The sequence below is a fragment of the Hirundo rustica genome, chromosome 1 (genome assembly GCF_015227805.2).
Source record: "Hirundo rustica isolate bHirRus1 chromosome 1, bHirRus1.pri.v3, whole genome shotgun sequence".
Taxonomy (NCBI): domain Eukaryota; kingdom Metazoa; phylum Chordata; class Aves; order Passeriformes; family Hirundinidae; genus Hirundo; species Hirundo rustica.
The window spans coordinates 121,173,494-121,187,819 of NC_053450.1; the positions used below are offsets into that span (position 1 = coordinate 121,173,494).

General features: G+C 44.1%; 3 protein-coding genes across 3 annotated transcripts in view; all 3 read right to left on the minus strand.

Annotated features, from left to right (window-relative positions):
- WIPF3 (WAS/WASL interacting protein family member 3) overlaps window positions 1-3,656 on the minus strand; it is a 73,901-nt gene extending 70,245 nt beyond the window's left edge. Inside the window, exon 1 of the mRNA XM_040069289.2 lies at window positions 2,688-3,656. The gene's annotated coding sequence lies outside the window, so the exon portion shown is untranslated. The remainder of the gene's footprint in view (window positions 1-2,687) is intronic.
- Window positions 3,403-4,053, minus strand: PRR15 (proline rich 15). Its single transcript, XM_040070122.1, has one exon. The coding sequence runs from the start codon at window positions 4,051-4,053 to the stop codon at window positions 3,691-3,693; it is 363 nt and encodes a 120-aa protein (XP_039926056.1). The 3' UTR covers window positions 3,403-3,690.
- An 8,316-nt stretch (window positions 4,054-12,369) lies between these two features.
- The window catches only part of CHN2 (chimerin 2), a 158,585-nt gene continuing 156,628 nt past the window's right edge, over window positions 12,370-14,326 (minus strand). Inside the window, exon 13 of the mRNA XM_040070700.2 lies at window positions 12,370-14,251. Coding sequence (XP_039926634.1) covers window positions 14,080-14,251 — 172 coding nt within the window. The 3' untranslated portion in view covers window positions 12,370-14,079. The remainder of the gene's footprint in view (window positions 14,252-14,326) is intronic.

Below are 14,326 nucleotides of genomic sequence, written 5' to 3' on the forward strand. Positions count from 1 at the left end.
GAAAAACCCAACCCTCCAAACAGTGAAGAACCCCCCTCTTTCTCCAAACAGTAAGGTGCCCTCTCCATTCTTCCAGTTCAGTTTAAGTCATACCCTGACATAACATCTGAGGTTAGAAGTCTTGAGGCTTTCAAGGCATTTATTCCAGCATTTCCAATTTAGGATCCTTTTCTGCAGGTGCTCCCTATAATCTTTGTTGAGGTCTAGACTGACCAACCTACAATAGCAGGGAATGATTCACCAGGCAACCACTCAGAGATTTATTTTTAGTTTTGGCAAGAGTAGGAATAAGCAAGCATATACTTTGCAAGTTTATTTGAAAAGTTCATTCTATTTGCTAAATATTTATTTTTTGCCCCAAACCAGCAATCCGTAGTATCTGGGATAATATTAAGAAAATTGCACTATAACTGACAGAGCTGAGGGTCACCTCATCTGCTTATTTCCATTTATTTTGTCAATGTGTTTACTTCTAAAAATATACAAGTACTTTCTCAGTCACCCTATTTCCTCAACTTACTTGCTGATCCACGATCTTTATAAAGAAGATGAGAAAAATACCCATACTAAGAGTGCAAACTGCCTTTTAATAATCCAATGCCCAAAAATGCACTATTGTTATAACAGAGCAAGTACTGTCCAATACAGAAGAAACAATTTCCACTTCAAGGGTTAAAACCAGTAATTTGGGTGCTCCATAAAATGCCAGGTTTTTTTTGGGTTTTTTTTTTTTCTGTATCAGCTTAATTAATTTACATGTGTACAGATTACTCAAGCTTTCTTTGGTGCTCTGGCTGAGAAGCAAGAGGCCTTCTCGCTCCTCCTGCCCTGGTAGGCGGGTGAGCACTGAGCTGCAGGTATTGCTGTGCACAGAGGGCAGGGAAAGTGAGACGAGGCAGCCAGCCCGTTTTCTCATGGATCTAGTTTTTCAGTGGCTGCTATCGTATTCATTGAAGCAAGGATTTGACTGAGCAGGAAGATAGAATTACATCTCCTTCTCACAGCTCAGGGTCAGGATAAAGATGGAGGAATGATGTGAGGTATTTTACCTGCGTTTACTGACTTTGTATTCTGACCAAATTTCCAAGATGAAAAGTATCATACGCAAGGATTAAGACATGGCTAATATTTAGTAACGTATTAAGCCAGTATTGATACTGAATCTTAGCAGCAGCCATCTGAACAGCGCACCAGACTTCTCAAATAAAACCCAAATTGCATATTTCTTGTGCCTAGGTAAAGACTCACAACTAGCAAACCTGAGGCATTTCCAAAGAGCAAACAGAGGTTCACTGTAGAACAAGGCAGCTCTGAGGTACAAAAGAGAGGAGGAATCTGTATTTTCACAACAGTTTAAGGACTAAAAATGTAGAAAAGCATCTACATGAGATATATAAAACAGTAGTCTGCACTAATTCTCCAGCCTCTGGCTAGTACTGAGGACCTGACCCTCACAGAACTCACACCAAACCAGATGCAGGAGTTAAGAAATGCATCAGTGCAATTTCTGCTTACTTGTTCTTCCATTTTGGGCACACACACATACAAAAACGTTTCTTTGGACCTTAGAATACATAAACACAGGCAGAATATATCTGCCTGTAACAAACATGAACAGTGCTGTCCAAAGGTAGTATAACAAGGAGCAAAACCACTCTTTTTGCCTCCTTCCCCCCGACTCCCATCCTGGGTTAACTGTGGCTGGAATACAGTTCTTCTTCATCCATGTCTCTGTTTCCAGCTTTTAAACCTTCCTCCTTCTCTCTCACCTCCCTTTCTCCAAGACTAGATTTGCTCTGATTGCTTCTTCACAAGAGAAGGATTTCAGATGTCCCTTGACTGAAGAGGCCTCCCACAAGAAAAGCACTTCTGAGGAAAAAGTTTAAAGAGCTCTCCTCAGCCCACCCCAGATCTTTGCTTGGTCAGCATGGAGTCAGCAAGGCAGTCCAAATCCAGTACCTTGTAGTTTTACTAAATGAAATTAAAAAAAAAAAAAAAAAAAAGTATCTACACAGTGGGTGGGGAAAAAAAATTAATTTGGTGGGGAAAAAAAAATTGATGCTACAGTCCCTTTGTCCTTGGGTTCCAGAGTCTGAAAGAGTGAATGACCAGCGAGCACCTCAGCAGCTATGCTGTCTGAGTTGATTGCACAGGAGCTTTCAAGGTTCATTACATATTATTGTGCACATTGAACCATGGGGCACTTGCCCAGCATCTAGTGCAACATTTCAGTGATTGTCAGTGGCTGGTTTAATCCATATTTCCAACTGGAACTCTTGTTCTTGAAATAAGTTCTTATTTCCTTTCCAGTCACTTTTCATTTTTAATTGACCTCAAATGGTTAGTTAGAAACAAACAAAATCATAACTGCATAATACTTGACTGTTAGGAAATCATTTTCAGTGCCTGCCACTATAATTTTCAGTGCCTGCAGTATCTCATATTCAGAAAAAGTCTGAAACCATTTTACCAATATAAAGTACATTGCAAATGCATTTAAAAATAAATAAGTCAGTTGTTGCTACATCACCTACTATCAAGAAATGTGTAATTGCCAAGTATTTTTAGCTGATTTTGCTCTGTAAGGCACAACACCAGTACAAATCTGGCTTATATTTATTTGTCCAAAAACCCAAGAGCTCTTAGAGGGAGCAGATAACGACTTGAGTGAAAGCACATTATCTCACCATCAGAAGAAATCCTGGGACACTTAGCCTTGCCTCAGACATGGTAAACAGTAAACACTTCCAGAGGTGCCCAAGCCTATTTCCACATTAGAACTGCAACTCTGCTTGTGCTCTCCAGGGCGGGTCTCACCTCCCAGAATAAGGTCTACATCTTATCGCACAGTTTCTTCATTGGAGCTTCATTATGCCAGTTATCACCAATTATGCAAAAATCACGGATCCCCTGGGTAAATAGTGCGAATTGCTAGACAACATGGGCCTCCCTCTGCAAGAGAACTGTGAGGGACCAGTCTCTGATACACCTGCTTAGTATTACACAGTAAGAAGAGGGAGAATACCAGGACAGTCCTGCCTTTTCCACACGGAAGTGTGATGTGGGACATGGGTGAAGGCAAGAGCCTCAGAGCCTCCCCTCACAATACCTCTCCCCCAGGCGGGGGATGGAGGATTGTTCGTGGCTACCGGCAGGACAGGCGCACTTTCGGCACTGCTGGAGGTCCTCAGCCCTGAAATTAGATAAGAGCACTTTGTTCCCCCCTTCCTTCGATAAAGCTTGTGAGATGAAAGCAGCAAAGCACCTCCTCGGCTTGAGAGCCAGAAGGAGCTGGGCCACAGGCCTCAGAGTCAGCACGTTGGCTCCTGGCAAGGGCTGCGGGAAGGTTCAGAGACCCCACCATCGGCCTTGGGATAGCACCTTTGAGTCCGCTCACCACAGTACAGGAAGTGGGGTGTTTATTTGTGGGTTTTTTTAAAAGACAATCACATCGTCCCATCATCCGGGGGTTTGGTACTGGCGGTGTTCACGTAACACAGCCGCGATTCCCTCGCCTGGCAGCGGTGCCGGGCTCCCCGCAGCGTCCGGTCAGGGTCTGGGAGGCCGCCGCCTACATGTCACCCATGGGTCCAAGCCCAGCTGTGGGGCAGTCACGGACTCCGGCTGCCTGTCCCGCCAAGTTCTCCGGCCACCCATCCAGTGGCAGCTCCTCGGCAAGGTCCTGCGGGGCTACTCGGCCCCTTGGGCGGCACGGCCTGGGGCGCCGCCGCCGTCAAAGACCTCGGGGCTGTCGGCCAGCAGCGAGGTGCGCACCTTCCGCCGCTCCTTGAAGCGGCCCGAGTGGGACACTCGGAGGCTCCGCCGGTTGCCGACTCCGCTTCCCGCGGCGTCGCCGCTGCCCAAGGGAAGGGGCTGCTCCTCCCGGCCGTCGGGACTGGGGGTGTCGGCCGGGGTCTCGCTGGCGACGGGATGCGGCGGGGCTACCACCGCTTCCTTGTGCTTCTTCTTGCTGGTCAGCGATTTCCACCAGGGCCCCGCCGAGCCCTTCACGCCGGCCCGGGGAGCGGCGGTGGCCGCGGCGCTGTCCGCCATCTCGGGCTCCTGCTGCGGGGGAAGAGGGCGAGGGCGGGTTGGCAGCCGGGCACGCCGCCTCCCCGCTCGGCCGGCGCCGGGACCCCTCTTCCCCGGCACCGGGGGACGGACGGTGTGCCCGGCTCCCGGGAGCGGCCCGCGGGGAGGGACGGCTCCAGCGCCGGCGGGCGGGCGGGCACGGGGGGAGCGTTCTGCGCCCCGTCGAGCGGCTCGGAAGCGCCGCCCGCCTCCGTGCGCGGCTCTCAGGTAAGTGACGCCGCGGAGCCGGGCCGCGGGACCCGCTCCCTTCACTCGCCACCCCCCATACCCAGAACAGACCCGGGGTCCGGTACCTTGGGGCCGCTGCTTCCTCGCGGAACGAGGCCGGCAGCCCGGCGCGTCCTGGGGCTCCTGCGATGGGGCTCCTTTCGCTCCCCCCTCCCCTCCCCTCCCCTCCCCGCCCCGCCGGCTCCCTGCGCAACAGGTACGGGAGGCGACACTGACCTGCGGCGCCCGCCCGGCGCTGCGGCAGCGCTCTCCTGCCCCGCGGCCCTGCGGCCCCCGGCGCGGCGGGGAGCGAGGGCAGCGGCCGGCGGGGAGGGCGGCCGGGCGGCTGTGCGGGGCGGTGCGAGCGGAGCGGCGGCAGGTGCCGGCCGGCCCCGCGGCTCGCCCCCGTGGGCGGAGCGGCGGCACGGCCGGCCCCGGGGCCGGGCGGCTCCCGCTCACCTGCACGGCTCTGCAGGGAGGAGGGTCGGTGTCCCCTGCAGGGAGATCCGGCGGTGGAGAGACAGGGGGAAGAGGAAGAGGAGCAGAGAGTCTCAGCGCAGGTGAGGCAGCGCCGTGAAATCCGGGGCTGCCGAGATGGATGCCGTGTTGCCGGCGTGCACGGCCGAAACAAAATATCACTGCTTTTTGTTTGTGCACGTGATGGATGTGCGTGGGAGGATATTTTATAGCCTTAAAGAAAACAGAATTGTGGTAAACTGCCCTTCTTCAAAACACGAGTGGCGCGGTAGGTCACACGGTGTAGTCAGATACTTGTATTCAAACTGACTTAGTATTGGGACTTTGACTTTCTTTGTGGTGATGGATATATGGCCATACAAATGACTTTGTGGTGTTTTTTTTTTTTTTTTTTTTTTTTTTTTTTTTTTTAATTCACCAATAAAGAAGAAAAAAGATTTGCTTGTGCCACACCATATGTTAAAAGTGGCGATTTGTTCTTTGGAGAACTATGCTGTATAATATGCATTTGATTCCTAACACCCTACCCATCAGCTACACAGTCAGCCACTCAAAGATGTGTATGATGGTGCCAGGGAGTGTGTGAAAACATCATATTTCAGCCTCATCTTCTTTTGCAGATCAACTTCTGCTATTTGCAGCTTCCCTGTATAGCCCGTAAAGGTAAGAGGTATGGAAATCGGTGAATGCAGGTTGCTGAGGGAGAGGAGCCTGGGGCATGCACTTAGGTTACTCTGTAGATTACCCTCTTCAAAAGGAAAGGCTTTTGGATAGGGAAGCATACATACTTGAAAGTACTCCAAACTGTCTATCATACTAATTAAAATCAACAACAACAACAAAAAATCTATGGAATAAAACACTAACTTCCAGTGATAAAAGATGGCCTTTACATTCCCTCCTAACAAGTAAGCAACTAACATTTTCCAAAACACAAAGCACCAGGGCATCAGGCTCTCTTGGGCCAAGGGGAGCAGCAGACCACTGTCTGTTTCTCCAAGGGTCAAGTTTCTCCTTGTGACTATGACCTACTGCTTTGCTTTACTACTCACTTGTATCTGTACAGAAAGAGAACACTAGCATCTCTCCTTATTTTGTGTCCCAAGGAACTGCCTGGGAAAAAGGGAATTTATGTAGAAATAAAGGTAGTTTTTATTTTTAAATGCTCTTTTCCCCCAAAAAATTACTGCTCTTTATCTTTTATAACTTTCAGTCTGCAAATAGTCTTGTAGAAAACATTGTATTTATTTTGACTACCATACACCTGACCTCTTAGCTCAACAAATGCTGAACTTACATCAAATCAGTGTGGGGTTGGTGTTTTGTTTTTGGTGGTTCCCCCCCCCCCCCCCCAGTTAAACCCATTTCAAAGAGTCCTAGAATGAGAGATATTTTCATTTTTGACAGTGTACTGAGAGCAGAGTCTACTGAAAAGAGAGAGACAGGTTGGAATACTTTGTAAGAGACGTGGGAGTGGGAGGATGCTGCCTGCATGAGTCTGTGGTGGTGCAGGAGGAGAGCAAAACCTGCTCTGCTTTTGAAAGTCACAACATGCTGTTCCACAAGACTGTCACTAAGGTTAGTGTTTATACAAAAACATCTCTGACAGTGAAAATGTACGCACTCTCCCTTTCTTGCTGCAACAGTACTCGTTGCACTCTTTCAGTATACATATATTTACAGTGTTTATTTAAACAGAAAAGTAAATAACATATTGCCTATTTCAATGCATGGAAGTTGGATAGCACATTCATTTAATAAGACTGCTGTGGTTAAATTCTGTCCTGTCTTTGCAGGAGGCTGGGAGTAAAAGCAGTGGGGTTTTATAGTCCCAGCTAGGGTGTCTGTGCAGGATTCTTGCAGATGCCACAGTAGACTGCAAAATAAAACAGTAGGGCCTTTTTTTTTTTTCTTTTTTTTTTTTTTTCCACATTGTAGCTTGCTCCTTTTGTGTACAGTTGGACCATATTGACATAAGTTTCTTGATAATTCTGCAGGCTCTCCAAAATTCAGAAATATCCAGGTATTTTCAAGACTTAGATTCTCAAAGATTGATTTTAATGTCAGTCCTCAGACTAATCTTATTTACAACCCCTAACTATTATTGCAGTGAATGGAAAAAAAAGAAAAAAAGTGCTTCTTGCAGTTCCCACTGTCCTTTTACCAAATTTTGCAGACTCTACTGTGCTCGAGTTGGAATTGGGCTCTGGAAAGCTTGGATTGCCAAACCACACCCTTATCTAATTGTGTTGAGGGGCCCCATCTCTACTGGCAGGACAAGAGAGGCCACTGCAGACATCAGCCTTCCCAACACCATGGAACCCTTTGGCTTCCAAAGCTCTGATATTAAATGCAGTTACAATTCTACCAAGGGGACCCCCAGAAGCATAACATGCACTGGTGAATGTCACTATGAGAGCTCTCATTTACCCTGAAACCCCAAACCATCAAGAAAATATACTGGATGTTTGAAACTTGGGTTTCTCAAATGTCAACATTCAGGCCAAGGTTGTGTTCGTGCCAACTGAAAAGAGCATATGGCACTGGCACCTATAGAGAGCAGAGTTCTGCTGAAGTCCATATTCCCAGCAATATTCAACGTTTTTATCTTCAAATTTTAATTAAACTCTTAATCCTGCCTTGATATACAGCTAACTGAGTATTTGGCTCATAGGAAAAAAAAAAAAAAAAAAAAAAAAAAAAAAAAAAAAAAAAAAAAAAAAAAAAAAAAAAAAAAAAAAAAAAAAGCAGCAGCACTGATACCTGCTGACACAAGTTGGCCCTTTAATATTCAGCATTAAAAGCAGTTCTTGGAACTCCTTAGTCTCAGAGCCTAAATGTTACGTTAATTTAAACCAGTGGACCTCTTTGTATGGGAAAAGACCACATGAACAACTGTCTCCCATCCGTGTCGAGCTGCCAGTTCAGAAGAAGCCAGCAGTAACTTAATTTCTTGTAGATATAGATTTCCATGTGCTAGCAGCATCTCCAATCTTAGCTTTTACCTTAACAACCACAGGAAGGACTCCAGCTATTTTATAATGGGCAAGAACATTTTCCCTGTTGATACCAGGCTGCTGCTCAAGACTGTGGAACTGCAGCATTCATTACCAGATAACTTTTGCTCTGCCAAAAACCCCAAAAACAATAAAAAAACCCACCAACCAAATGAACAAAACAAATTAGTACCAGGGTATGGATTTTAACCCTGCACCCGGTGTATTTAACCTATCGGTGGTGAGTCCCTGGCACAATTTTGAATTTGGGCCTCTGTCAGTATGTGCACTGGTCAGGCATGGTTTCAAGGCAGTGGGAGTAAAGGATTATTCCCCTTAAGCAGAATGTACAATGTAATATGGATAGAGCATGATTGCCTTGACTCCATTTTATTGACTGACACAGACGTAGTCTTAAGTTTTCTGATCTTACCTCCAACACTAGGGCAGACAATATTCTTATTTACATGGGCCCTAAGGTAGCTCTGTGAAGGGAACTAGTCCTGTAGTGGAATGCAAGTGTTAGCTTAGTGCCAGTGCTCATTCTCATTCAATGGGAAGTTCAGCTTCATGAATAAATCTGTCTCAGAACCCAACAGATTCTGAAATTTTAACAAAAACACCCGTAACTACAAGGAAGGCCCAAAACTTCATCAAAACAGACCATAAACACAACTCCTCAAGTTTTCAGCCAGCCTCTGACACCAGCCCTATTCTTACATTTGTATGTCCAGCAGCAAGCTCAGTCTGATTCTTTGAATCCTAGACTCTGATTCTTTGAATCCCAGACTCTTAAGATTTATCTTCTCTTTCACTCTTATAGTATCTGAAAATAAAACTAAGGTCCTATTCCTTCAGCAGATCAGAAAAATATGAATATATATGGTGACTGTTGACATCAGTACCCTTCCTAGCTCTGAAGGCCTCGCAAAAAAAAGTCTGTTTGTCTAATATCCCTAGTCTTAACCAGAGAATCCACACATTGTGTGGAAAGACAGAGCTGATCATTAATGATACCAACATTGTTGTGCAGTTTTCACAACTTTGGGAACCACTCAGAATTTAAGGCTTTAAATTTCCAAGGTCTGTCACTAATTCCTACTTTAACTGTAACTGTGACACTCATGTCTGAAACAACAAAAACCCCACCATGAACAACAGCCCCTTACTGACTATAATCATTACTATTGCTAATACTGAGGGCTGTGCAGCTTGCAGTGACAACACTGGTTCCCCAATATTTGGATTACTAACCTAACCCTAACTGTTACCCATGGATGCTACGGATACCTATGGAGCCCAGTCTTCTGAAGTTCTTGGGCAGCAGCATGTGGTAATTAATAAGGATTTTTAAGGACATTGATCATCATATGTAGAACAGAAATTAAGGTATCTTCAAATATGGCTGGCAGCAATTTTTGCTCTTCAAGATCTGCAGTTCCAAACCCTACATCTAACCCTACTCCTCATTCTAACATTCCTTTTAGTGGTAAAAAATGGCTCATAATTTCAAGAAAAGCCAGAATATTTTGACTGGCACCTTGTCAGGCCTTGCAATGAAAGCAGCTTCCAGTGGCAACCTTGGTTTGTGCCATCCCCATACCAGCTGCAAACTGAACCCTGACAGTTTCTCTACTTATAAGCAGCTGTTCATTTCCACTGTAGCTTACAAAGCACTTTCTACATCTGAGACAAGCTTTCTTCCTAACTGCAGTCCTTAAAACATCCTGCAATAATCCAATGCCTTCAGGCTTTGAACGCCCAGTCCTGGCATTACATGTAGCATCAGCATAGTCATATACTTGTACTCGGAACAACATGCCTTTGGAGAAAAAATGTAAAGTATGGCCCCGTATAAGATCCACTGATGCCCTGAATCTGCAGGCCCTAGAGCATTCAGCAATAATCTTAGTTCCCTAAGGTTCAGATTTCTGAATCTTAACAGTTTTCTTTAATCAAGGGGCTTATCTCTATAGCTAAAGAACATAAAGTGTATTGATGCTCTCACCCTTATCTCTATTTGCCCTATAGTCTCTTAATTCCCTCTGGATAGCTGTGGATAGCAATGTAATTCTGCTTTGAAGATCCAGTTAGATGGCATTCTTCTTGCCTAAGTGTGTGAACTACCCACTTACTCAAAGAGTTTTTGTGCTTTCAGTCCCTGGTTATGGGTAGGGGGTTTATTGGCACTGCAGTATTTTTTCTATCTTTTCTGCAGAACTTTACTCTGTACTTGTCAATAAAAGAGATAAGAAGATGGTCAGACAAGCTCCTGCAGGGAGGTTGCAGAGGAGTTGGACTAGAAAGCCTTTAAAGGTCCCTTCCAACCCAAACTATTCTATGATTCTGTGGTTATGTGGTTCAGTCCAGGTATTCCCAGCTCCAAGGTCTCACTAAGCCTAGAGTTCAGCCCAATATCACACCTGCAATCCCTTCTCCCTCCCATGCACTGTGTTTCCCAGTAATAATACACAGCCCAGCTCTGTCAAAAACCTTGTTTCAGAAGAGACCCCAAACCTGGTACATTCCTTCCTTGAGTCTTAGGCTATGTGCCCCTGCAGCACTCTCTGTCAATAAGACTCAAATGTTGTGTGAGCTTTCAGAATGTTATGTGTGGGAAAGTGTAGAAATAAATGAAATAAATTTAGAAATAAAATTAATGTGGTTCCATTTCACCCAGCTTTTGCTCTGTTAGACCTGTTTTATAGCTTAAACTGACGACAGCTTGCAAAGCAGAGAGTTGAGAACAATGCGCTGTCTTCTTTGTACTCTGTAACTTGATGTTAAGAAAAGTTTTTCTTACTATGCACTTTCTCTTTCTTCCCCCTTTCCCTTCCCCCCCCCCCCCCCCCCCCCAACTTCTTCTCCTTCCTCAGTAACTTCTACATCCTTTGTCCAATTCCAATTTGACAGCAGGAGAGAAATAATTAAGTTTCTCAGCAACTGGTGTCTGTGTGGAGGAGCCCCGAACTGGTGTCTCATTTGAGGAAATCCTTTGGCAGTCCCCTCTCCGGTGCCCTCTCAGGATGGAGCTTTGGAGTCAGACACAGAGCATGCTGCCTTGTGGTGGTGCCAGAAAACAACTCCTTTGCTCAGCTCCCTGGTGGGTTCCAAATACTTGAACCTGACAGCAATGAGTCTCACAAAGATGGGTTTATAGAAGAGATTTCCACTGTTCCACAGCACTCTGAAAAGCCACCACCTTACAAACCATTAATGTGGATGTAATGTTTCACTGATCGTGGCTAAGACATTTCTGCTTTATGGAGGGCAAGTTGTCTCTCCCCAGTTGCTGTGAGGATGTACAGAGTGGCACCCAGAACACGGGGAGAGTTGAATGGCAGACGGGAATGGGGAGTGGGTGGCTGCAGGAGGGGACTTGCTGCTTCACCAAAGGCCTTCTCCAATAGCTGGAGGGGAGCAAGGTTTCTGCTGAACACCTGGCTGCAGGCAGGATCCACTGCAGTCAGACACTGGTGTCTCACCTGCTCTCAGGGGTGCAGAGCTGTGTTCAACTCAAGATGAAATGACTTAGCAGGGAAGTTACATGGGCTCACACACAGCCTCCTGGAGCGTCTTTCAAAGGACTCTTACTACCCGCTGCTAGCACCTCATATGAGCACGTCATCATGCTCTCGCTGAATGCTTTGAAACAAAGGGAAGGATTTGGTTTAATCTAGTCAGACCCCTTTTTTTTTTTTTTCTCCTGTGTACTGGATTATAGGTTTCCATTAAAGGCAAACATGATTTTTCTACTGTGGCAGCAGTCAGTTTTGCAGAGGGAAGTCTGCTCCCTTTTAACTTCCTCAAATGGTGAGTCTGAAATAGTCTGACCTCAGCGGTGCAGCTCAACCCCCGATGCAGCAGCCATGGCCACAGCAGGTCCGAGACAAGAGATGAAGCAGGCACAGCACAAGGTGGCACTGATGAGGTGTGGAGGGGACAGGGTCCTTCTGCCTCCGTGCTCGGTATGCCCCGAGGATGCTGGACATCGGCTGATCAGTTAGCCAAGTGAAACGAGAACAATTTAGTAGATATTTGTGTTTTAAGGTGCAGAATCATACTCATCCCTCTATCCAACAGATTAGAAACTTCTGCTCTCCAGACACTAAGCATGGGTGCTTCTAGGCACACTGTCTTGTACTGTCATCAAATCCTTAACATGGGACACGTGTAGGAGATTCCAGACAATGAGACAAGCTGAAGTTGCCTGTGTGCTACCTTGAAAAAACAACTCATAAAGGAACTGACCAGAAGAAAAAAAAAAAAGAACCATTGTTAGTCAAAGTCTGTGTTCAAGACTGTGGAAAAATACTCTGATGGCATTGATTCTCGGATATTATAATTAGACTGATGCTGGGATTCATTGCTTGCTTGAAGTTTTGCATAGAGGTGGTTCAGGGTGGTCTCTGAAAATGGATGTATGCATGTGCTTGGCTGTAGTAGTATGGACAACCGAGTGCCAAACTGAAACTGCAACATGCAGTAAAACTGTTCTTAATTTTTGAGCAGGAAAGTTTCCAGGAATGTCAGAATGGTAATTAGCGATTGATTTTTGTTTGGCAGCTTGCCGTGTTGTCAGTGACAGACACCAAAACTCTTTTAACACATTTAATGGGATTTTTCCTTCCATTTACACTATCATAAATTACAAAGCATATTTCACTTCACAAAATAAAACCATTTCCAGATCATTTTTATGACAGTATTAAGTAGTACATAACCTACAACAAATAGTCCTTTACAAGGCAGGAGGATCTATGGAAGTATTGGGAACTCAGACTATTTAGCACTTGCTCTGCAATCTGGGTTAATCTATCTAGCCCTTAGTTATTTCTCTAGAAGACGACAAATTTACAGTCATACCCTCTACCTCTCTTCATTATCTTAGTTACACATATTTTCAATTTGAATAGAAACACGTGCTCCCTGAAATAATTCAGGAAACTGCATCACTGAATTACCAAGCATATGATACAAATGATCAAGATGAGGGAGTATTAGAATTTTTTTGTACTGAAAATTGAGTTTGGTAGTAAAGTATGTTGATTTTCTATGCTTGCAGAAACATCTCATGCTGAGAAACAGTTTTGACATTAGGAATAAGTTGCAGTTAGACTGAACTCCATAGGTCAATGTTTGTGAGGGGAAAAAATATTAAAATTTGGTAATAATTAAATTTACCAGCTCCCACATGTCCTACACGTTCTTTTTTTCTTCCTTCCTTTTTTTTTTTTTTTTTTAACAAACCATCAGAAAACACATTCAAGATAAATACCTACGATTTTTAGCTGATTTACTGTACATTTATAAATAGAGAAACATGACAAAACATTAACTCAATTTTTACAGAAAAACCAAATCCTTCATCATTCACCCAAAAAAGTGCTGACTTTTTCAACAAGGCCAGAAAATATCCAGTGTCCCAGCATCACGTAATTTATATATTACTGTAATCCAAGAAAAATCTGGCATATGAAACTGATACTACCACTAGGACTTTTAAAAAATTGTCAAGACCATATTTTCCATGGGAGAGGGAAAGAAAAAAAAAAAAAAGAGAGAGAAAATGAAAATTCTGTATATTTTGGGAAATAGCAAATGGCTAGAAGTGTACAATCCTAGGATGCTAGTGCCTAAATGCAAAGAAACCTAAGGAAAGCTGAAATATGCACAAGTAAGGTATTCTCCTTTAAAACACTTGCAATGGAAGAGGTATGTCAGGATAATACTGCATTAGTGGCAATTGTTTTAATATATCATAGCAAAAACGCAGGAAAGAATTACGTGAAAATAATCAATGCACCGCATTGATTTATAGTTTGCTAAAATAAAATGCCATTCTTTCAGCTAGGTAAAGTAAAAATATCTTTATAATATAGGTTCTGTTTCACAATTGACATATATAATTATGTCTCATGAGGAAGGAAATGTATAGGCGTATACAAGTAACACTGATTAAGTACCTTTGCTTCTCTAGCCATATTAAAATACGTTTTGCGTTTCTTAATAAGTTAACAATAAAATTGTTTGAAACTTCTCAAAACAAATATACATCTGAGGCAAGGCAAAAGATACAAGGTAAGAGGATTTTTTCTGACCTTCTTTTTCCCTTCTACAAAGAGGCATATGTCTATGAGACATAGGCTTTCCCTAAACATTTTGGCATCCATCTGCAACTTTGCAGAAATTGAAGTGCAGTCAAGGAACTCTTCCTTTCTGTTTAAAAAAAAAAATTAAAGAAATGTTGTTTTTCCTTCAGACTAATTATCTTTAAACAAATGGCTTTGAATATATGCCTCTCTGACTAGAAAAGAACATCTTCATTTTCTATTAAAATCTGCACAATTAACTTCTGGTACCGCATGTCATTCAGTGTAGCAAGGGTACTGTCCTCTGGAGGTCTCATTAAAGTAGGTCCAAAAACTATTCCCAGGTTTTCAGCATTCATAAAATTCTCCTTTTCATGCAAGGTAACCCTAAAAGAGGGGAAAACAAAAACAAACAAACAAACAAAAAGAAAATAATTAGTTGCTTACTTCCCAGAAAGAAAA

Coding starts and splice junctions, on each gene's coding strand:
- PRR15 (XM_040070122.1), bottom strand. CDS start 4,053: ATGGCGGACAGCGCCGCGGCCACCGCCGCTCCCCGGGCCGGCGTGAAG.